Source organism: Sturnira hondurensis, unplaced genomic scaffold (genome assembly GCF_014824575.4).
Source record: "Sturnira hondurensis isolate 20B ecotype Veracruz unplaced genomic scaffold, ASM1482457v3 Scaffold0022908, whole genome shotgun sequence".
Lineage (NCBI taxonomy): Eukaryota > Metazoa > Chordata > Mammalia > Chiroptera > Phyllostomidae > Sturnira > Sturnira hondurensis.
In genome coordinates, this window is record NW_028095539.1 from 6837374 (window position 1) to 6861228 (window position 23855).

The 23855-nt window shown below is 53.2% G+C and overlaps 1 protein-coding gene across 1 annotated transcript in view; it reads right to left on the bottom strand.

Annotated features, from left to right (window-relative positions):
- Positions 1–23855, bottom strand: part of MED27 (mediator complex subunit 27) — a 165427-nt gene that overhangs the window by 32526 nt on the left and 109046 nt on the right. Inside the window, exon 4 of the mRNA XM_037036452.1 lies at positions 22347–22440. Coding sequence (XP_036892347.1) covers positions 22347–22440 — 94 coding nt within the window. The remainder of the gene's footprint in view (positions 1–22346; positions 22441–23855) is intronic.

Consider the following 23855-nt stretch of genomic DNA (forward strand, 5'->3'; position numbering starts at 1 on the left):
TTTACAGAGAACGCAGGCAGCCACAGGGCGGTGTGCCAGAGGCACAACACGGGAAACTGAGGCGCGGCCTGGCGGCGGCTAATTCCTATGGGCTCTGTGAGGGGTGCTGGGCGCCGCCCCCACAGGCTCAGCGCCTCTGCCCCTCCTGGAGAGCCATTTACTTCATACCAAGAGCGGGCGAGTCACACAACAGATGACACGGACATATTATTACTGGGTTCTTTTCCTTTCGCTTCATCTCTTTCCCACTTGGTGCTCAGCTTTTCTACCCTTAAGCCATGTGAGAATAGCACATAAATGATCGAGGATCCATCAAAAGGAGATAAAATTGCTTTGTAACTTCAAGAAATGGCTGCAAAGTATGTAAAACTGGAAGGAAATATCAGGGCTGCCAGTGAAATACCCTACACCTGCTCCTTGGTGTACTTTACATTGGGATCCGTCTTCCCAAAGGCTGCTTGCTGGAGGGGCTGAGTGGCCCGGGGAGGACCCTCGGCTTGGCCGGCTTTCTCAGCTCCTGGGCATCCTCGGGGACTTGAAGCGAAGACGCCCGGCAACACAGGGCTGGGATCAAAGCGCAGGGCCACAGGCAGCCGTGTGAGCGTGCGTTCACCTTGCCAGGCTACACTGCAGCGGCGGATTAAAAACAGCCCGGCTATCAGCAGCCGAAGGCCAAGCTGCCGCCTCGCACGCTGTCCGCTCTGTCCTCCCAGGCAGACTGGCTCAGAGGACCGCTCACCCCGCACCCTCCGTCACTGGAAAATAACATAATACAGAACCAGCAGACTTCCCCTCCGCCCCTCTCTCTGCCTGCCAGCCTCCATTACCTCATCTGCTGCTGGTATTAATGCTCTTCACACACTCATTATTCTTTAACGATGCCTGTTTGTAAATAGCAAGATGGGATGCAATTAAACCATGAGAGGCTAAATAAACACATACTAATTAGGGCCTTTACAAGAGATTTTTTCATGCACAGACTGAAATTTACCTTTCATTAATCTAACTTAATTGCAATAGTGCACCAATAACGAGTCAACACAAATTAAGTGCTCTAAACGATTTCCCCACATCACATTACAGGCAGCGAGCAATCCTTCCTTTGGGTAACAAGCCGCACTTTGCGGGAGCGGGGGGCTGATGGTAAGACAGCCCCTGGAAGCATGAGGCGAGGGATTTCGGCAGTCAGACAGGCAGCGCACAGTCCTGATGATGCTGGTGCTTCAGGTGCCTGAAGTCAATGAGGTCAAGGTCACAGGTTCAGACTGCAGCCTCTCCCTCTTCTGAGCCAACTCACTTCTCTCAGTTTCACGGTAGCAGACATCACCCCTTACTCTTGCAAGCTTTCTGTCACTGGTTCCAGGAGAGACAGAGTCACGGTCCGGATCAGTCAGTTCCAGCCCACTCCCACTCCTGGAACAGAGATGCCCAGGACCCGTGCCACGCGGCCAGGCCATGCACAGCAGCTGCTTCTGTGTGAGGGCACACCCGCTGGCTGCAGGAACAGAAAGCGAGCCTGTCGTAACCTTCAATTCTAGCTGTGAAAGACTGCACACGTTTGACAACGCAACCTGGACAGACCGTACGGAGCACCAACACTAGATGCCTTTCCTGCCAAGAACAGGCACCACACAGGGGATTCACCCAGCAAGTACCGCCTGAGCCCCGCAGGGCACAGCCCTGGAGCCGGGTCAGGAGACCACGCCCAAAGAAAGTTACCTGTTTTAGAACGCTCTCCTCTCCCATGTGGTCAGTCATCCTTCCCGACTCACTGCTGCTCAGGCAGGGTCGCCTCCTCTCTTTGTCAAGGACAGGCAGGCATGGGTAAGCAGACGCCCATGCTCAGCCAGGGGCACTGGCGGTTTGAAACCCGAGACTGAAAGAAGCCAGACCCGGCCAGGTTCAAAGTGGTGCAATGGCCACCAGAGCCACCCTGAGCGAGGGACTGAGACCTGAGTTCAATGGCACAACCTGGACAGCATCAATGAATTCTTCCGTTCCCGTGTCAATGTGAGCGCTCAGGAAGGGCTCCACCACAGCGTGTCTCAGCGCGCGTCCCACGAAAAGGAAACGGCGCCCGCGGTCAAGCGTGTCGGGGAAGCGTGCACCTGACCCCCCTTGGAGGGTCACATCTGACCCAGCACGGTCAAGGCTCTGAAGGGGCTGCAGGCGAGGAGCCTCTCAGCCTGCTGTGACCACAGAGTGCCTCCTGAGCAGGCTGACTGCGCAATGCACATCCTTAGCCATTAGCGTGGCAAGAAACCCACGCTTCCGTGGGTTTCAGGAAGGGCGGGCCCGGCCCGTCCGGCCAGTCGCCAGCAGCCCGGACGGCAGTCTTCTGCACTGCTGCCAACCTCACCTCCTCACCCTTCACGGCCTGTGGTGGAAACAGACCACATGCTATGCCCTTCGGCCCCCCAACACCCCTCCCCTGAGCCTGGAACCCGCTGCAGCTGGGCTCACTGTGCAGCAGACCCACGGCAGCTGCGGGAAAACGGCTCCCTGACACTGGACAAAAACCCATCAGCTCTCAGACGTTTAATTGCTCCCAGTTCAAGAACTTTCAAAGATTCCCTCTGAAATTCATTTTTATGGCTACATCACACACCTCTGAAAACCCTGGGCTCACAACAGCATCACTGACAGCCCTCACTCACTCACGCCGGTAGAACATATATAAAACAAAACAGAGCTAAGAAAATCACTCCGTTTTAGTGAGCAGATGTCTAGCCCATTTGCAATTAATACGACCCACTTCCATACAACCAGTCTGCTTAAAATTCCTGGAACAAGATGTAAAAGTTAAGATGCAAATGTTCCGATTTTAATGAGAATGAATGGAAACTATAAATCCCCTCTCCCTTTGAGGGTAGGTACAGTGTACAGAGCAGTCCCAACCGCACGCTAAATTTATCAACAAAACAATCAGTAGATAAGCCTGTGTGAAAGAAGAAAACAGAACTGGAAGAGTGAGAAGTATTTTCTGAACGCATTTCCCACCAAAATTAAATGTTATCGAAAGCAGAGTTCTCTCAAGAAGCTTTTACAGAAACCCTGGCTCACTTCATTCACTCCCCCCGAGAGAGCGACCTGTCCCAATGGGACCCTCTTGTACTTGTTTGACCTGGTGGCCTTTCCACGGACAACGCAGAGGGGACAGACAAGACCAGGACTTCGGGACTTCCTGGACCCCTCCCAATGCCAGCCCCACTACTTAACACGACTTCCTGAGTCTCGCTGTCATCCATAAGACGGTGGGAACATCTAGTGTTGAAGGGCTGGTGTGCAAGTCCGATCAGTGAGCACGTACCACAGTCCCAACCACATGGCGGGCATCTTCACTGGTGACACTGTTGCAATGCTGCCCACGGCGTTTCTAGAATCAAGACAGGTGTCCCCTCTCCCTTCTCTTTCGCCCTGCTTGGGAGGCCCTGGCGGCTTCCTGGCATCTCAGCCCTGCCGTGACGGTGCACTTGCGTAACTTCTCCTAGCCTCTGTACTTTCCCGGGCGAGGTGGGAGCCCCGCCGCACTCCATCTGAATCAGATACCCCAGTCTCTTGCTCCACCGGTGCTGGGGTGGACCGGCATTCCCGCCAGCTCCCTGAGCCCGGCGGTCCTCTTAGGGCCGGTGTGGTGCCCACCACGGGCAGCACCGAGTCAGGGTCTGCTGAGCGAACGACGAAGGGCTGTCGGCACCATTTCTGCCCAGGGCTTCCTTCTCCCAGCAGTCGTTAGTGCAGCACAGCCTCTGTGCCGGGGACACTCCTCAGCCCTGAAAACACGATGAGGAGCGGGAGAGAGTGCGATCAAGTTCGGCTGTCCAGGGAGACTCGGAGTCTTGCAGGACGGCTCAGGCTGAGAGCAGAGGGGCCAGAACCAGGTGCCGGAAAGCAGTCCGAGGCCGAGCTGGACAGAATCCTCAGTGGGCTGGCCATGCCTCAGAGGCACTCAGACCCATGAGGCCACGTGCTAAAGCAGAAAAAATGCGCACTGCACAAAGGGACAGAGCTGGAGCCACAGGCTGGCTACCGACTTCCTAGGTGCCAGGGACACTATTTCGCTCTCGGAGCAGCACCCACTGCCAAGGGCTGTGAGATCACGCTGCGAAACAGCACGTGTTCACTTAGGGAATGTTGGCTGGCACTCGGCGTGTGCCGGGCACTGCGAGAGGCGTGGGGAGCTGGAGTGGGCGAAACAAAGTCTCTCCTCGTCGGAGCTCACATCCTGGTGGGTGGAGAGGGATGGTACGCTAATAAGGAAGTAACGTGCCCTGTGGAGGAAGTGCTGTGAAGGAGTAAAAAGCGCACCAAGGACAGAGTGGCCGGTGAGCGGGTGCTAGGGGCCGGGAGGTCCGGCAGCCTCCTGGGAGGTGGAGGGAAGGGCGGGGCAGAGGGCACAGGGGAAACAAAAGCCCTGAGGCAGAAGCAGGCCTGAGGGGCCCCAGAGGGGCTGCCAGAGGGGGTGAGTCAGGGGCACGTGGAGGGGGTGGGGTGGGAGGTCCTGGACAAGGGAGGGGACGGGGCACACAGAGCCTTAGAGACCACGACACAGGGTCTGTGAGTGCAAAGGGGAGCTAGAAGGGCATGCTGGGTGGAGGAGGGACACTGTAAAAACAGTTCTCTGACAACAGCGTGTAAAAAGACCACAGAGGTGCAATGTAGAAGCGGAGAGGCCAGGTGGGGGGTGCTGCAGGGACCCAGGGGAGCGCCAGCTTGGCCGTGAAGCTGGTGGACAGTCAGTGGGCTCTGGATGCACTTCTAAGGAAGAAGCCACAGAACGTGCCAGTGGAGGGGCTGAGAGGCAGGAGAGAAAGAAGGGCAGGTCGGGCGACAGGAAGAAGGGAGGTGCCGCTCACTAACGCCAATAGGCAGCGGAAGTCTGGAGAGGCCCGGACAATGGGTGACAACTTGGGTCCCACCAGCAAACAGAACGCAGTCAACCCCAGGTATATGAAAGTCAACCCTCCTAGGAGGCAGGAGCATGCAGAGGAGGGACTGGGCCCCAGAATCGAGTCGGAGTGGGACACGCCAGTGCCCTGGGGAGAGGAAGAGGCGGCTGTGAAGCAGGCTGAGAGGAAAGAGCCAGCGCAGCAGGGGAGGTGCCGAACACACAGCAGCCACCAGCGTGCAGGTTCGCTAGCTCTAAGGCAAAGCCCACACGGCCCCACTCCAAGTCTGCCGACAGCCCTCCCCTCCAGAAGCGGGGGCTCTGACGAGTAAGTACGAGCAGCAAGTAGTCGGAAAAGGAAGAAAAGTACTTTCATCTTCTGTTTGGAAACAAAGTCCCACTTTATTACAAAGGACCTTTGAGCAGAAAAAAGGAATGTTCTTGCATTCACACCGTCTACGACCAACAGCCGATATGGTGAGTTAAGTCAGGAATGGGGCCTACAAAGTTTCACGGTCTTTGACAGATCCCTACCGGACACCACAGCCCCACCCCTCCCCGCCCCCACTGCCAGCTCCCTGGTGGCCACCAGGACGAACCGGGTGACCTGCACAGCAGCCCCACGCGAGAGGCCTCTGGCCAGCTCCACTGTGCAGGGAAGAAACGGTGACACAGGGAGTGAAATGACTACTCAACGCCATGCGGCCAGAAGTGGCTGAGCCAGGGATGGAACCCAGCGGCCAGCCTCCGTTCTCGTTAGTTTGCTACGAGGTGGAGTAATGACGACGATGAAGATGGTGACGGTGCAAGTGACAGCCCCGAGCACCCCCGTAACTACAGACAGTCCGTTAGTTCAACTGTTCACAGGTAAGCAGCATTCATAAGACATGATTTACCGAATTAACAACACAGAGGCCACTGTGGTGTGCACGGACACGCACTGTGTGTGCTGCGTTCGTGAAAACGAGCATCTGTTTCATCTCGACCCGTGGACACAACAGAGAGATTAAATGGAGGAAAAACCAAGCATGTGGACTGCGATTGGGGAATAAAGTAAAACGCAGAGCCACACTGCTCCTAAAACCAGCTGAAGACGTGATGCTGCCCTGGGAGGCTCCGAGGATCACACGCGTGGCCTACGCAGTGTAAACTGGAGCTAATGAGATTCAGCTGCTGCACACGGACCTGCAGCCAGAGGGCCTGACGCTCTGCCGGCCACGGCAGCCTGGGCGCCCACGTGCGCAGCTCTTCAGAAGGAAGATTACGGCGCGAGAAGAGCAACGTCACTTGGCTGCACATTATTGATTGCAGTTGCTGTCGACAGAAGTGGCTCCATTTGGTCAAAAACGAACTGAGACAAGTTACAAGGGATTGAAAGAACCTATTGATCAATGTCGTTGTTCTTCTAATAACAAGATCAGCAGCAATAACTTACACCATCTCTTTGTCCTGTGGGAGTTGTGAAGCCCCGAGAGCAGCCGTCCCTGGGAGGTGCCAGGCCTGCGCAGAGGGCGCCGTGAGGCTGCCGATGAGGTGCAGCGCCACAGCTGTCCCTGGGTACTTGGCCAGCTGTCCCTGGGTACTTGGCCAGACCGCAGCACTGCCCTCGGGAGCTTCATCGCTGCTTTGCGCCCCGACCCCATCGTGGGTGATGTTGTAGCGACTGTCAAATGGCGCTTTGAAGCCAAGCGATCCATTTAAGATCAAGCCACGACACTTCTGTACAATGTTGCCCCTGTAACACAGGCACAAGCAGTACTTTAGGAGCAGAAAGAGAGAACCCATCTTTTTTTTTTTTTTAAAGAGAGAACCCATCTTGACCCAAAGAAGAAAGGGTGGGCTTCTTCAAAGTTACACCAGACCCCAGTGTCAGACGGAGGACACACAGCAGCTCTGCCCACAGGGGCAGGAGGCGGATGGGACACCACGGGCAGAGGGGACGGCGGGATGAAGCACAGCAGCAAACAGGCAGGGAGTGTCTGGGACTCCTGTGGTTCCCAGGGGGCTTCTGGGAATGAGGAGGTATTTCTGTTTGTCACAGTAAGTGGGAAGAGCTACAGGTATTTAGCAGTTTGGGGCTGGGGATGCTCAACCCTCTGCATATACCCCCAGTTCCCTGCGAGAGAAACCGTGCCTCCGTGGAGAAACATCCGAGGGCACTGGGGATACCCGGCGGGTGGAGGGCGGTCGGAGGAAGAGGTTCAAGGTAAACCAAAGCCAGGCGATAAAGACCACGTGAGCTCCTCCAAGGAGGAGGGCTTTCTCCTACAAGCAACCAGGCTCCCCCTGAGCAGCACACTGGCCTGGTGAGAGCTGCCCTTTAGAAGGATCACTCAAGTGTGGTGACGGAGTGGAGGCTGAGCGTCCATAGACAAGGAAGCCAGGAGGCAACTGGAAGCTGGCGGCAGGCAGAGTTCAGGTCACACAGGGTGGGGGTGGGGCAGGCGGCACGGGCCAACGGGACTGTGCAGGCGGGACCACCAGTAAGCACACCAAGGAGAGTGCACGCGAGGCTCACTGCTGGGGATTACAGAGTGGGGTTATTTTCCACACAGTGTTTGGTCAACAAATACTTGTTACAAGAATGAAGATAAGTATTGGAACAGAGAGCTGTCCAACTGGGGCCAGAGTGCAAGACAAGCAGTCTGGAAACCAGACACCCAAACACAGACCCGACACTCACCGTGAGACAAGGTTAAACTAGCCCGCCTGAGAGCCTGCTCGGGCAGCTGGGGCCCAGTGCGCTTCCCGGGCCCACTCTCCTGCATTCCGAATGCAGTTTCACCCTGCTCGGAAAGGCAGAGACCCCTGCTTCTCCAGCCAGGGCTTTCATGTAATGCATTCAAAATGTTTTAAAGTGAAACCCAACAGAACACCCCTGGAGTCGGGACAGTTTCCTCCAACACTTGGATTCCCCACTGTAAATAAATGCCAGGCTAATGCTGCACGTCTGCGAGCGCTGGCAGAACGCGCTTCCCAACTTTCTGGGGACAAACGGAGTTGGAAAGCATTGTGGGAAACTGAGATATGAATTATGGGCTTTAGCTGTCATTATAAATAGCAGAATCGAAGGAGTACTGAAATATTAGCATTTGGGGGGTATTTTAGGGTGCCTGACTGGGCTAGCACTCATTTGGACTAAATATTTTTAGGGAATCTTAGGGAAACTCGATCGCCGTTATGTCCCTCTGTGACATGTGAGTGTGTCACCCACCGCCTCTGGGAACGCCTGCGCTGAGCCGACAGCTAGACACTAAAGCAGCAACACACACCTGGTAATGACATTCGTTAAAAAAAAGAAAGAAACAGTATGAACTACTCCCCTCTTTTTTGCTGTTCTAAAAAAAGTTTGCTTGTTTGTACTACTCTTTGAAATTAGTTCTAGGAAAAATCATGCTTTTGTCAGAAAACAAAACGATGTAACTCAATTTTTTTAACATCCTAGCTGTCAGATCTGAAGCGACAGATGTAATGTCTACATATGTTTCCAAGCCGCCCCCTCTGGTGCCTGAGGGCGTCCATCCTGCCGGCTGCCGTTGGCAGGCCCTGGTCTCTAAGAGTGGGCGCCCCAGCTCTCATTTGGAAGCCACCAAAGTTCACCTGCAAATGAACCACGAGCGTTGTTATTGGCTGAACACGAAACAGGAGTCCAGAGACAGAACCTCCCGTCAGCAGGTGACCAGGAAGCCAGAGGGAAGGGCCTCAGAGCCCCAGTTAAGGACTAAGATGGGTGTTCATTGCCGTCTTCAGAATGAGCAGCCCTTCCTCCTGGAAGCCACAGACCCTTGTCGCGAGGAGAGGGCATGTGGGCACACCCACGCACAAACACTGCCGGGCACAGAGGGTTCCTGAGGCCTGGCCACCGCCCGAGAGTGCACACAGCCAAGGTTAAGATCCTGGAAATCACGACAGTACTTGATGTCAGAAGGCTAAACAGGAACAGGACAGGGACTCCCACAAAATGGCATTTGTGTGTCTTAAAAGAAGGCCCTATCTACGCCGACCTGAAAATCACACACCTTCGGCAGAGATGGCCAACGCGGCTCTGGCCTACACAGCCCCTCAGAGGCACCGCGGATACTGCGCCCAGGAAGCCTCAGAGAAGTGGGCCTGAAGTTGCTGAGACCACGCCCGGAACCCTCGGGCCCTGGTACTGCCACCACTGGCCCTCTGCTCAGTCCTGAGTCCGTCTCTGGGGGGCGAGGCCCCCTGAGTGCCAGGAGCCACTCTGGGAGGAGGAGTAAGAGGGGTCAGGGAGGGACAGGACAGACCGTGGGGGCAGCTCCTTAATTCTTTTAAAGGAATGATAGTCTGAGCTCTTGCTCTGTCAGGACTGGGGCTGTCTTCCAGCTGCGTGGCCTGCAGCCTCTTCACACCTCTGCACACCTCTGCTTAGTGACCTGGGGTCTCGGGTGGGGCTGAGAGGCGGTGCGTGAGACTGAGCTGGGTGCCGGGACCGGGAAAGCTCTCGCTGAACCGTGATAGTCAGTGAAGAAACCTGCAGCAGCGAGCCAGTGTTTCTGCACCCACTGAATTTTACACTTGCTGGGACAGATTTTCTTTTTATAAGTCTTAGTCCTAAGAAGGACTCATGATTACAATGTTAACAAATCAAGTAGTATTTAGTGCTTCATGTAGGAAATAAAAGAGAGGTCAGTAGAACTCTTACCAGCCAGGGACGCTAGGGACATGCGGACACAGGGTTGTGTACCCTCCGTCCACCCCAGGACTGAAGGCTCCCTCCGGGCTCTCATCTCTCCCCAAGAGCTCATCTCGGTATTTAAACACCTCGTACTTTGGTTTCCTCTGCACCTGCAGGGTGGCCAACCTTTGGTGTCTCCGGGCCACACCAGAAGAATTGCCTTGGGCCACATGTTAAATATATTGCAACACGTAATCACAAAAAATCTCGTCATGTTTGAAGTAAATTTATGCTTTGTGCTGGGCCGCACTCACAGGCCATCCTGGGCTGCGTGCAGACCAAGGGCCGCGGGTGGACATCCCCGCAGGCACACGGGACTGTGAGAAGTGACGCAGCACGTAATTACCAAGCACCTGCTCTGCGCCAGGCCCTGGTCTAGGGCTTGGGGACACATCAGTGCACAGACAGACAAGCTCTGTCCTTTGTGGAGCTCCCAGTCTCCCCTGAGGTAACACTGGATAAGGAAATCATGGACTATCCCAGAGAGAGATAAGTAGTATGCAAAACGCAAAGGACATTCCAGGAGATGGGGAGCAGCTGTGCACGCTAGTTGGGACAAGCCTCACTGAGAGGGACATAAGCAGTGGACCCTGGTGGCTGGGGGCATGGGCCCAGCAAGGGGCAGGGCGTGGAGCCAAGGCAGATGGCAAGCTGCACAAGGACTTGGGCTGCCAGGGAGGGAAGTGGGGAGCCACTTCGGGTTCCAAGCAGACAGACTCACGACCTGGCTTCCCCTTTAAAGGCCTCTGGCTCTGGGTGGAGAGCCGGAGGGAGGCAGGGGAGCAGGGAGGGCTGTAAGAAGGCTGCTTCACTGACCCAGGGGACAGGCTGCACAGTCCTGGGCCAGAGTGATGGCAGTGTGGGGAAGGAGGGGCAATAGTCGCATTCTGGACCAAATGCATACAATTCATCTAATGAATCAATCTAAATATGCATGCTTAAAAATGTAACTTATTTTGAAATAATTTTGGACAATTATAGACTTATAGAAAACTTGCAAAAATAGCAGCAAGAATTCCTGACAACCCTTCACCTGGATGTCCTAAATGTTAGCATTACACCCTGTGAGCTTGCGCTGGTGGCCGCAGATCCATTTTCTCCGCACACACGTGTGCGCACCCACACACACACAGGTGTGTACCCCAACATCCAGACTGTCCGTTCCCAAAGTTTACCCATTAATCTCAGCATCCCCCGACGAGTCTTGATTCTCAGGTGAAGCAATTATTACTACAGTGGCTGCCCAATTTTCTCTTTGTACATTTACTAGCTCACATTCCACTGTATAGTTTTCCTACAGCTATTGTTATGTCATGCTGATACCTCTGTTTCTTTACTCACTTACTTTTGAATTACTGTTTCCTCTCTGGGTTATAACCCACTACTAACTCATTCTGGTGCCCAGCGGCCCCAGCTTGGCCAGCAGGAGCCCCTTCAAACGGGCTTCTTTGTCTTTCTAATCCAACCCAGTCACTGGTCAAGAAGGTCCCCGACACTCCAGCACAGTGGTATGTTCGGGTTCTTCCTGTGCTCGCCCCACCCCTGCTCTGGAGCCAGCCACTTGTCCAGGAAGCCCAGTGCCCACCAGGGAGACTGACACTCAGAAACTCAGACGTGGACAATGGGAGCTCTGGCGTGTCCTGGAGTCCCGCTGCAGCCACCCCCCAGCAGACAGGGCTGGGCCCAACGTGTGTGTCTATGTGTGTACTTGCACACTGCTACCTATTTCCATATCTCTCTCCTACATATACTGAAAGATAATTAGTTCCTGCTGTCACTCCTGATTCCAACCCAGCACCAAGAGCGGATCCCAGCCTTCCCTTCCCATATTTGCACTGTTCCTCTCCGAGAGGAGAGACCTGGCTCCCATTGCACACAATTTATTTCCTTATTTGCTCAACCCCAGGACACACAGAACAGCTGCAGAATTGCTAACTCATACTCCTGGGAAAAGCTGGCCAACCACCTAGGGTTTAATGCTGGTTCACAGTTTTAACAGTCCTCAGCCTCAGGATTTAGAGTAGAAATGCTGTATGCAAAGGGTCTTCCCCCTGCAAAGAGAGGCTGCATTTTTCATTTGAAATACAGCCAGGTTTACTCAGTTCCATTCGCATCCCATTTTGTTAAATCCAGTCTGGTCAGTTAGATTTATTTTCCAGCATGTGAAACACTGCCTTGGTTCTAAAAGTCAGAACCATGCAGAAAGGGCACTCAGAGACATTCTCCCTCCTACAGCCTCCACCCGACCTGTGCGCCTATTTCTCTGGTTCCAGCTCATCCCTCCTGTGCATTTCCCCTCCCCATGGGCAGATGTGGCTACTCCACACCCCATCTCACGCAGAGAAAGCACAGGAAGGGTCCTGCTGCACTGGGCTTTCTTTCTCTGAGCAGTGTGTCCTGGAAATCACTTCCTGTGAGCCACCGAGAAGGCAAGGCAACGGTGTAACCGTGTTGCTGTCTGCACAGGCAGTTGGGTGGCACCAATGCTCTGAATTACAAGCAAGCCTCAACCAGCAGTCTGCGCACACTCACTCTCACACTGCTTGGTGTGTGCCTTCGGGGGAAACTCCTGGGAGCAGTGCTGCTGAGTCCAAAAGTAAACACACCCTCGCCCGGGTTCGGCAGACACCCGACATCCCTCCAGGTCAGCGGGGCCGCCTCCAGTCCCACTGGTGGCGTCTGGTATCTGACAGCGTCCGCTTCCTCCCAGGCTCGCCAGCAGAAANACCGAGAAGGCAAGGCAATGGCGTAACCGTGTTGCTGTCTGCACAGGCAGTTGGGTGGCACCAATGCTCTGAATTACAAACAAGCCTCAACCAGCAGTCTGCGCACACTCACTCTCACACTGCTTGGTGTGTGCCTTCGGGGGAAACTCCTGGGAGCAGTGCTGCTGAGTCCAAAAGTAAACACACACTCGCCCGGGTTCGGCAGACACCCGACATCCCTCCAGGTCAGCGGGGCCGCCTCCAGTCCCACTGGTGGCGTCTGGTATCTGACAGCGTCCGCTTCCTCCCAGGCTCGCCAGCAGAAAGTGGGGCTACACTTGGTAATTTTTGCCAATCTGGTAGGTGAGAAATGGCACCTCAGTGCAGTTTTAATTTGCATTTCTCTAATTATGGTAGGGTGGAACATCTTTCATATGTTTAAGTACCATTTTTATATCTTTTGGTGGGGTGAATTGTGTGTTTCTTTTCCTCATTTTCTGCCCCATTTTTGGTCTTTTTTCCTTCACTTTTAAGATTTTAAAAATGATCTTAGCCCTGTATCTCTGATATATGTGGCCAATATTTCCTCCCAGCTTGTCAGTTGTCTTCCGACTCTTGTGTTTTCTGGCTCTCTAAAGTTTTTTCCCTTTTATGGTTGAGGCCCTACAGATTCCAGATGCCACCTTACCTTTCTCGTGTACTAAACCTTCACATGTACTTGAGCCTATTTTCGTCTGTTTGTTACCCACAGGCCGTGACCACACAGCTTCAGTCGCAGATGCTTTCGCAGGGGTCTCCAACCCGCAGCCCGCATGCAGCTCAGGAGGGCTGTGAATGCGACCTAACACAAAATCGTAAATTTACTTAAAACACGATGAGGTTTTTTCCTCATGATGCGTTGCACTGTATGTAAAGTCTGGCCCAAGACACCTCTTCTTCCCGTGTGGCCCAGAGACGCCAAAAGGTTGGACAGCCCTGGCGGAGTGTGTTTTCACGCCCAACACGGCAAGGCCCTGGGTAGCTGTCCCTTCTGGTGGGCTCCTATCCTTTCTTGCATGCTTTTTTTCACACGAACTTTAAAATGAACTTTAACGAAGTCTTTTCACGAGCAAGAAGTTAAGCGCATTCCCATTTACAGGCATGACTGATACACGTGGTCTCAAGCTGGTCACATTATGGCACAGCTCTTCCGCGTTGCTACTTTCAATGCCTCCTTTGCTCACTCACTTGTTTACTTACCGCCTGACCGCATGTAGGAAGGCTTGGATTTAGGAAGGCTGAGATGGTAAGTGTGCGCTTAACATCTACTCACTCTAATGCCCTTTGCCCCCATTCTCAGCATCGCGGGGACCAATTTTTAATGGTGCTTTTGAGTCTCATCTGTCACACGTACGAAGGCCAGTGAGCTCCCTCTGCTTTCACTGCTGCCTACCCCCTCCCACCCTGTTCTGATGATTCCCACTGTGCGGGAACCTACATGGTGCACGTCACTGCTTTGCCTCATCACTGTCCTTTGGTCTTCTATCCACACTCACACACATCACACGCTCACTCGCAGTCAGGTTTCCCACCCACCTCCCAGCTGGATGGAGCTCGCCCTCCTGCTGACTCCTTACAATGGGACAACAGGCACAGACCACTACGTCTGAAACGGTTTTTCTTGGCCTTGATGCTTGAAAGACACACGTACCCTGGAGTCACACTTTCTTTGACAATGTGGCTCCATCACTGCCTTGCTTTAGATACTGGTTTCAAGATGTCTGATGCCAGTCTAAGCTCTTGCCTCGTCATTTATTTGATTTTTTTCTGCTTGGATGCCTTGGGGGTTTCTCTTTATCTCTGAAGTCTAACAGCATCACTAGCACATATCTTAGACCGGACCCCGCGGGTTGGTCCTCCCAGGTACCCAGTGTGCCCTTCCCACGCGGGGACTCGGACCCTCTCCAGTTCTAGACACTCCAGTCTTGGCTGCGCGTCCTGTTCCATTACTTTGCTTTTCTTCTTCACAGACTCCAATTATGTGCGAGTTTTTTCTTGTCTTGTGTTGCATTTCTGCCACCTGCTCTGACCTTTTCTTACTTTTTTAATCTTATTTTTATTCTCTTGGTTGTTTCCTGGCATTTCTTCAATGTCCTTCATTAAATGTCATTTGACTCTATTTTTTCCTTGAGCATCTGAAAATTTAGCCAGTTTCTGAGATAATTTTATCATTTTTACTTTGTATAATAAATCCTTTTTATTTCTTCACATTCTTTGCCTGTTTCTGTCTTTAATTTCTGAATTTTTGACTCAAGAATACCTTTTGTCTCCCCACACACCTGAGGACACTGAAGTCAGCATGGGGTGCGTGTCACACACTCCTCTTCCGGTCTGTGGTGCTTGGGTCCATGGGGCAGGGGCAGGGGCAGGGCGGGTGGTCCTCGCGTTGTGTTCCTTAGCCCTTCAACATTTTATTATGGAAAACCTCAAACATCTAAAGAGTTCAAGGAACTGCAGAGTGAACGCCCACCTTCCCAGGATCGAGGGTCCATAATTATCATTGTATCCTACCGAGTTATTATGTGTACCTCCATCTAACTCTCCATTGATCCACCTTCACTCCCCTGGTTGGGAGACTGGACCCTCCCATTGGCTTTCGTGTGGGATTCTGGGAGAGGAGTTTTGAAACAGAGCGCGCTGGAAAGCAAAAAGGCAGTTGGTTCATTCCCCTCCTCTGGGAGGGGGACATGTCTCTGGTCGCCAGCAGGCCTGCCAGCAGTGGCCAGTGCTGGCCTGTGAGCAGAGGTCTGGGGCACACACTCCTAAAAAAGCCTGGAGCCAGACAGTGACTGGAGACCAGCTAAGCCACCTACTTTCATGGTACCTTTGGTCGAGAGAAGAGGTTCCTGGTATAACCTTGAGCTGAGCTGGCAGAGGCTGACAGGGCGACTTATCAGGGGTGTCTTAGAGGGAATGGGCTTCGGGGCAGGAGCCTGCTGTTGTTCCCAAAGGCCTTGGTGAACAGGCTTTTGTTCTTGTGCTGTTTTCAATCCCTGAAACTGCGTAATAGCCATAACGAGACCACTTTTGATTCCATCCCCTGACTGCTCCCTTCCCCTTACTTTTGTTACCCAGATTTTTAGGCAGAACCTTGCCATTAAATAAAAGATCCTTTGCTTTTCCACTGAACTCCATCTTTGGAGAATTGCCAGTAGGCAGCAAGAGGCAGGACTGCCCCTGCCCCCCACTGGTTGGGTTTGGTGACAGAAAATGGCGACCAGGAAGGGGTCTGAGCCGCCTGTGGCAAGTCCACCACCCTAGGGGTGGGACTGCGGGTGGTCCCAGTTGCTCATGCTGCACTGAAAGTTGCAGGCATTAGCACACTTCGTCCCTAATTGCTTAGCAAGCACACCATTAAGTAGAGTTCAATGTTTAAGCACTTTTTCAAGTAAAGTTTGCCTAGAGGAAAACGTACAACTCCTNCACTGGTTGGGTTTGGTGACAGAAAATGGCGACCAGGAAGGGCCCTGAGCCGCCTGTGGCAAGTCCACCACCCTAGGGGTGGGACTGCGGGTGGCCCCAGTTGCTCATGCTGCACTGAAAGTTGCAGGCATTAGCACACTTCGTCCCTAATTGCTTAGCAAGCACACCATTAAGTAGAGTTCAATGTTTAAGCACTTTTTCAAGTAAAGTTTGCCTAGAGGAAAACGTACAACTCCTACCTGTGCCTTTCCCCGGAATTTGGGAGACGCACACAGCCACAGAAACCTCTGTCAAAGCACGGGGCGTCCCCCCCAAACCGCCCCAGTCCACGCCCACCCCCTCCCAGGGCACACACCCTGTGGGGCTGTCCCAGGACGTCACAGGGAACCAGACAGTGCAGACTCTGTGTGAGGCCCGTTTCCGACAGCAGAGGTCTGTCTGTGGTGAGAGCGCGAGTGGGAGCCCACTAGTGGGGCAGTGTCGTCGTCGTTTGGAGTGTGGGCATTCTTGGTCTCCTAGTTGTGTTTATGGTGTTTTCTGTAGTTTCACTTGTTTGTGTTTTTCTGTACTTTTTGGAGGTTACATGGGAGACCTGGATTTAGATGGTTGCCTATAATATTTCTGATTGAAAACATGTGCAAACATAAAGGAACAGAGGTTATTTAATAACCACCCAAATTTAAAAATGGTCAAGAGTCGGATTTCCCCACACCTGCTTTCTCTAGCCCTTTCTTTGGGGGAAATATTTTAAAGCAAAACACATACCTGTTATACATACTTTGGTGTCCACCTCTGAAAAGCAGACTTTTGGTTTCACAACCACGAGGCCACTATCACATCTAACAAGGTCACCAACAATCCCTTGGTATCATCTGAAATTTGACCATGCTCACATCCTTCAAAGTTCTTCAAAAGCATTCTTTTAGCTGTCCTGTGGAATGGCCAACATTCCTTTGCTTTTCGCTTTTTGACTTTTGTTAACCTCAAATTTTTAAATCATTAACAAATCTCTGTTCATTTCACAGCCATTGCAATGCACATTTCTGGAACCACTTTCCTGAAATTTAGTTGGATATGCTGTTTTGAATGTGCTTGGGTGAAGTCAGACACATTTCCCCTTAATGCTGCGGCCCTAATATTTTGGTTTCAGGGCCTCACTGTGCTCTTAAAACTTACGGAGGGTCTGCAGGAGCTCTGGTTTCTGTGAGAAACACAACAGAAACATTTACCACTGAAACACGAGCCAACAGGTGTTAGGACGGCGACGTCATCTGCCATTGCGTAGCCTCCGGGGAAACTCCATTATGAACTTGTCAGTGGGTGAGAGTGGAAAAGGAAAGTGAGTCTCAGTACTGCCGTAAAGGCGGTTCTGCCTTTGGGACCCCCAGAAACGGTCTCTGCGCACCCCCATCCCTGTACCATGGCTGGAAGACTGCTTGCTGTCTTAAAAATGGGTCTGATGTGTGAAAACAAATGTAAGTCTTATAAAGTGGCATTTAAAGAAGGCATTTAACAGATAACTCCAATACCATTCTGTGCTGTGATGGAAATGCTAAAATGCGGTGCAGAGCCCTAAAGCGGGTGCTGTGGCATCTTCAGAAACNACGGTCTCTGCGCACCCCCATCCCTGTACCATGGCTGGAAGACTGCTTGCTGTCTTAAAAATGGGTCTGATGTGTGAAAACAAATGTACAACTTTTATGTGCCAAACATGAAGTAGAAAATATAAGCTGCTTTTTCTTGTCAGTCTTATAAAGTGGCATTTAAAGAAGGCATTTAACAGATAACTCCAATACCATTCTGTGCTGTGATGGAAATGCTAAAATGCGGTGCAGAGCCCTAAAGCGGGTGCTGTGGCATCTTCAGAAACTCCTGAGGGACAACTGGAGTTACTATTTCAGTCTCCGTGCACTGGGGAGAAGGCCCCGGGGGAGAACGGGGTGGCATTCCCACGGGACGCCACACGTTCGCCTGCACTAAACCAGGGTTTCTCAACCTTGGCACTAAAGTGCGTCTGGATGGTTTAAAAAAAGATGTGTCATTCAAAAGCAAGGCATGAATATGTCAAAGAAACTGAAGGTTAGTTAAAATGTATATTTAGAAAGATTGACAAACGAGCTTTATCTGGTGCAAATCATATAACCTATAAAGATTAATTGTATACAATATCAAGTTATCTTTCAAATATCACGGTTGAAGCATCATCTTTTCCTTCTTTTCTTGCATTTTTATACCCAGTGAATGAATCAAAATTGGAGATTAATATTTTAAACACCCAAAGAAGCCAGCTGCTCGCTCTGGTCTCCGACTCAGTTGGGCTCTTACAATATTTTGACGTTTGGAGAACGTTAACAATGGGGTGTTGGTGGCAGATTAACTGAAGCTAAATATCAACAGAGCTAGATTTATTTTCGGATGACTGAGCTCATCTCTCCAAAGAACAGGAACAGGATTTATGACATCGCGAGTTATTACTGTATGTAACACCACGGCAGCCCCTGCCCGCCCCCCGCACAGAGCGGAGACAGCCAGCCGCGATGCTTTGGAAGACTGGAGGCTGCAGGTTTACATTCGCAGCAGCTGGGGTGCGGCGTGCATGGGCCACAGTCAACTGTGGAAGACTCACAGAGATGCTGAGGAGGTCAAGGCCATAAGCGTCCTGACCGTTTTGGAACCAAACTGGTATTAATGCCTTATTCCTTCCTGCCCAGGGAGCGGGTCCCCTACGGCAGCCAATATGGACAGACTGACACATGTGAAGAGGAAGATGCTTTCATCCGTCAGTCGTGTCTTCCCTCAGCAAATATTTCCTGAGCATCTGCTTGTCCCCCCCACCTCCTCTCATCCCGTCTCCTACGCACCCACTGTCTGTGCGCCCATATGCACGAAAAGGATACATGCGTGTACTTCTATGTCAGACACGGTGCCCAGGCCAGGAGGTGACTGCTCCTCAATTTCCGACCGGTTCTGCAGCCCAGATGCCTCTGGTTTAGCTTCAGGCGAGCCAAATGGATCCCAGCCGTCTGCGCGAGGGCCAAGTTCACCCTCCCCGTTTCCCTTCTGGTTGTGAGGAGACCGGTGCTGGTGCCGGGGGGGCTCCCAACTACAGGCCATGGTGATTTGAAGCCCCCTCTGCTTCTTGGTGAAGGAGGAAACCATTCGAGAACACTGAAACCTGCCTTCTGGTCATGGGCTCTGGAGTTCAGTGGCTATCCGTTTTCCCGTGGATGTGCACTGAAAATCTGAAGACCCCTCTACGCCAACGTGCCCAAACCAGAAGACCTCTGCGTCAGCAGTAAGATCAGCAGGACACGCTCCTCGTGGAGACCGGCCTACTTCACCACAGCCACCTCTGGACCCCTGTGCACGCCCCATGGACATCACGTCGCCACAGTTCACGGCTCAAGTGGCATCTGGAAACAGCCGTCTGCTCCTCGGATCTGGACACTCCCGCCTCCCCTGGACTGGCCGGCTCTGGCTCCTTGGTTGGGCTGAGGCTTGAACACAGTCAGGTGTAGGTGCCACAGTACCCATGCCACCCAGCATAAAAAGCAATTCTGGAAAGCACCCGAACACACAGGAGTGGGGAAAGAACAAAGCGGGCTTGGCCCCTGGAGGAACGCTGCCGAACAGGGGACTGTCCCAGCGCCAGACCAAGCGCAGGCCCGCCCCAGGAGCCACACGCACAGCAGGAGGCTGCTTCGCAACCTCGACCCAGCGAGACCAAATGGCACATCACCTGGGGCACAGGCCCATGAAGGCGAATGAGGCACAGAAGAGGCTGATGGCCAGGATGTCGGTGACTCTGGGGGTGGAGGCCAGGACCAGGGAGAGGCACACACAGCTTCGTTCTGCTCTTACAGAGTGGTGAGCCCATGGTTTATGTCTGATAACCAACGGTACGAGACACAATCCTTTGCATGTATCAAATTACATAATAAAGTTTTAAAAAAATCGTCTTCCCACCAACAAGGTAGTCCAGCTCTGCCTGGCAGTCCAGCTCTCACTTGCTACCACCATGAGCTGCACCCGCCAGGGGACAAGCACCCTGGGGGCCTGGGAGCAGCGTCCTGTGCTGGCCCAGAAGGGCCCCACGTTCCTGACTAAGGAGAGAGTGCAAACCAGCGGCGCTGGCCACCCAGAGGGCGGCGGTGAGGATGCGCTGCGTCAGCTCAGGCCCCGCTCAGTCGCTCTTGTTTAATCGGCAGACTGCTGCCTCCCGGCCCCACTTCTCTACCCGTGGGGGCTGACCCCTCAGCCCCCCGCATGGGGGGCGCTGCCAAGGTGTGACACTCCCCCTCCTGGGTTGTGTGAGCAAAGGCATGGGTAGAAGGCAGCTCGTAACAAATCATCTGGGGCTCAGGGTCCCAGAAGGACCGCCGTCCTGCTCCTGACACCCCTGGAACACCCCAGAGTGTGTCCCTTCTGGCAGGTCAGCTCTATCCTCGTGTCCATGAGCATTTGGCGCCATTACAAACAAAGCCAAGAAAGCTGGCCCTTTCCTTGCTTCTGCCGGGTCCCCGTGGACTGCACGCGTGGCAGCCTGGCAGCCTCCCGAGGAAGCACCCTTGGTCGAAGTGCAGGCCAAGGCAGGCGCAGGCCAGAGGACACACTGGCAGACACTGCCTGCACGAGCCCGGACAGCCCGACGGGTTGCTCCCACCTGTCCCACTGCTTCCCCGCTTCCTCCAGGTGAGCACACCCCACCCCAGCTCAGCTGCAGACAACACGTCCAACCCTGGTCCGAACCTGCTGGGGTGGTGCCCTGTAGCCGACAGTGCGGGGACCAGGGCACTAGTGAGGGGAGCAAGGGAGGTGGCAGCTGCCAGTCCTCCCAGGCGGGAATCCCCTTCGGCCTGGAGAGGAGCGTGGCAGCAGTGGAGGCCCTCGAGACCTGCAGTCCGTAAGATGCCGTCTTTGAAAAGTAAAGGCCCAATAAAGCCGTCATGCTGGAAGTATGGTCACCCTCTGGGCAACGCGATGCTGAGGCAGACCGCCCACTGCTATTCCTGTAGGGAAGCTCCGCCTTCTGTGGGTCCCCGAGTCCCCTAAGAAAGCTGACAACTAACTGGCTAGACCACAGTGTCTGAACCAGCCCCTCACTGGTGGGGGTTGGGGGGTGGAGGGGTAAAACGGGATTCTTCCCCGAACAGAGGCCCCAAACTCTCTTGTCAGTTTATTAAGACAGCAGCTCCCCGCGAGAGCGGACGAGGCTCACAGTCACGGTGAAACCCACGCAGGCCCTCTCAGGTGGAAGCGCCGCTCACATCCCAGACCTGTCTGCCCGTAATCCGGTTCTCTCTGCTCACTCCCTTCAATGCCAAACTCCTACCTTGCTTGTGAAATGGAAGCTCAATGACCCAGGAGTGATGAGAACAAACCGATTTCACTGAGGACGCGAACATTTTTGTTTTCATTAACTCTGGTCCTTGTCAAGCGCACTGAAAGCAGGGTTTGTTTTAGCTGCTGGGCCTAGAGGATCTTACAGTTTAGACAATTTCTACGCTGAACTGAGGCAGAAAACACTTCACATCCTGTAGACAGACGCAAATTGTTTCTCTATTAAAAGAACACGGCATTACCCTATTCACTGTATGATTTAACAGAAAGAAGTTTAAAGTAGCATGTTACCCTGATAAACTTTACCAATCCCCCCAACGAGGGATCCCATGTTCAACAAGCCTGCTTTTCCTTTACCGAGAGACACGCACACGTGGTCAGCCTGCGTCCTGGGTGGAGGGAGGATCACGAGGCAGCTCACCCTGGTGATGTTGTTTCCTGGAGTTTACTAGAGCACCACGCTGAAGCACGGGAGGTGCCCACGAGGCCCTGGAGGCGGAAACACCCAGAGGCCTGGAGGCACCTCCCTGATACCCGTCAGAACCCACTGCTCACATTCAATAATTCTGCTTTCTGTAAACATGGGGCTCCTCAAAAGCTGCATTCAGGGGGTTCTGCACGTGCGTGTTACCACAAAGACCCCAACGGCCTCTCGTTGTCAGGTCTCCGCGCCTTTCTAATGGATGCTCTGGTTCGGCACGGCTGTCCCATTCCGTTTCCCAAACACCCTGTCTCTGGTGAATCCACGCAAACGCACACGTCAGTGGGGAGGTTATGAGGCCGACCGACTCACGGCAAACCAACAGGAACAACGAAGGCGGGAGCTGTCAGTGATAAAGTCTCAGAACACTTTCCTTAAATTCGTTTTGTGAAGGATTTCCCATAGCCCCTGCTTCTCCCTTAAGAAGGTGTTTTCTTTAGCAGGATCGGATAGCTGAGCTGGCTCTTGTCTTTGGGACACCACAGAAGAGATTCGCCAGAACGCCAGGAACTGACTGGCAGTGAAATGGTCCCAGAGTGTCTTTCCTCTCTGGTTAATGCGTAGAAGGGTTCTGCAATTTTGTTCAAAAGCAACATTGCGAACTGCAGGATTTTTGCGCTGCAGAATGCCGACGAAGAGCAACACGCCATCTGCCTTCAAACTGGGATTTAAGTCCCGTTCCATACATCCCACAACGCAGCACCAGCATTTCAACCCTGAGGCCGACTTTCTGCCACACGCCCCCGAGGATGGTCAGCTGGAACTTACCAGAAGCATTGCTGATGTTCCATTGGGTCTGGATAAGTGGATGGACATCTCCGGAAACATCCTGTCGATGCGGCTGATCACATCATCGACGTACCTGAGTGGGAAAGGAGCCCCGTCAAACCAAGGCGAGTCCACGGGGCTCTACAGAGTCCCTTTCCAACTTAATCTGTAATTATGGAATACGTTTTCAAGAAGGTGAACAGGCCAACGTGGCTTTTGATAAAAATATTACACCCCTGTTCCTCCTCTTGCCTTCCAGAACTAACCACTTTTTAGTGATTTCTTTGGTGTCCTGCCTAGTGTGTTCTCGGTACCAGTCCTTGCCTTTTCATCTTGGGGCCTGGCCTGGCGACCTTCTCCTACAGGAGATCAGAATTCGGCTCGGTCACCATGCAGGCCACTGGGCTCCATGTGGCAACAGAGGCTCCTCCCTCCGGCTTCCAGCATCAGGATGGCAGCTGCTTCCCGGGGCCCAGCCCTGGTCGCCTCACCACCTTCCGTTTGGCTGCTCGGCTCAGTCACCAGAACAACCCATTTCCAGGACTGAGTTGCTCCCGTCCTCCACACCTGAAGCCACCTCTGGCTTCCTGGCGGCAGGCTAACTAATCAAGTTGTATCACGATTTGTGCTCATGCAGGTGTTCACGGCCCACGTGCTCCGGTGTCTGAGCTGCGGCAGCTGACAGGCAGTCTGGTTTGCTGGGGGCGCGGCCTCCTTTCTGACTTACCTCTCACCTGACCTGCTGTCTCGGCACCTACGCCAACGCTCTCCCTCCACCCTCCGCCTGACCCCACACTTCTCTCAGCACAGTCACACACAGTGGGCGATCTGCCACTTCCCATTTCCTTGGGGACCTTCCTCCAAAAGGGAGCTCTCTGTCCCTCTGTCCCAGAGGGAACCTGCATCTCCTAAGGCCTACTCAGCACGGAGACAGCTGACTGGAAGCACTCGGCACAGAGCCGGCTCACGGGACGCACTCCAACTCTGCTCCTGGTACACCGTGGGCCTCTTCTGCTGGACGGTCCCCCCTCCAGGGAGGCGCCCTGTGGAAAGGCGCCAAGCCGCAGCATCGACAGGGCTGGGTCTGGCTCAGACCCTCTGGGAGTGAAATCACACCGGCCTCTGTGCCACCATCTAATCCACTGGCCACAGAGGGGATGCATAACACAATAGCTGGGATGCAAAACTATCTATTAAGGACTCTGCATTGGATTTCGTATCCGTTGGATATGACAAATTAAATTACATGTCCATTAGATGAGGGACATGGAAAAGCTCTGTTCTCTTGGGGGAACAGGGAGATTAGCTCTCCACTCACCACATGAAAAGATTCTGGTCTGAAACCTGGGGCTCCTGAGAGACAGGAATGCCCTTTGTTGAAAAAGTGAACACATCGTATCAGCTATGAGAGTCGGAGAATAATCCTAATGATTAACCTCCCGGGTTCTCCTTAGAGAGCATAATGCACAGTTTTGAACTTTGAGTTGAAGAAGGAGGAGAAAAATGATA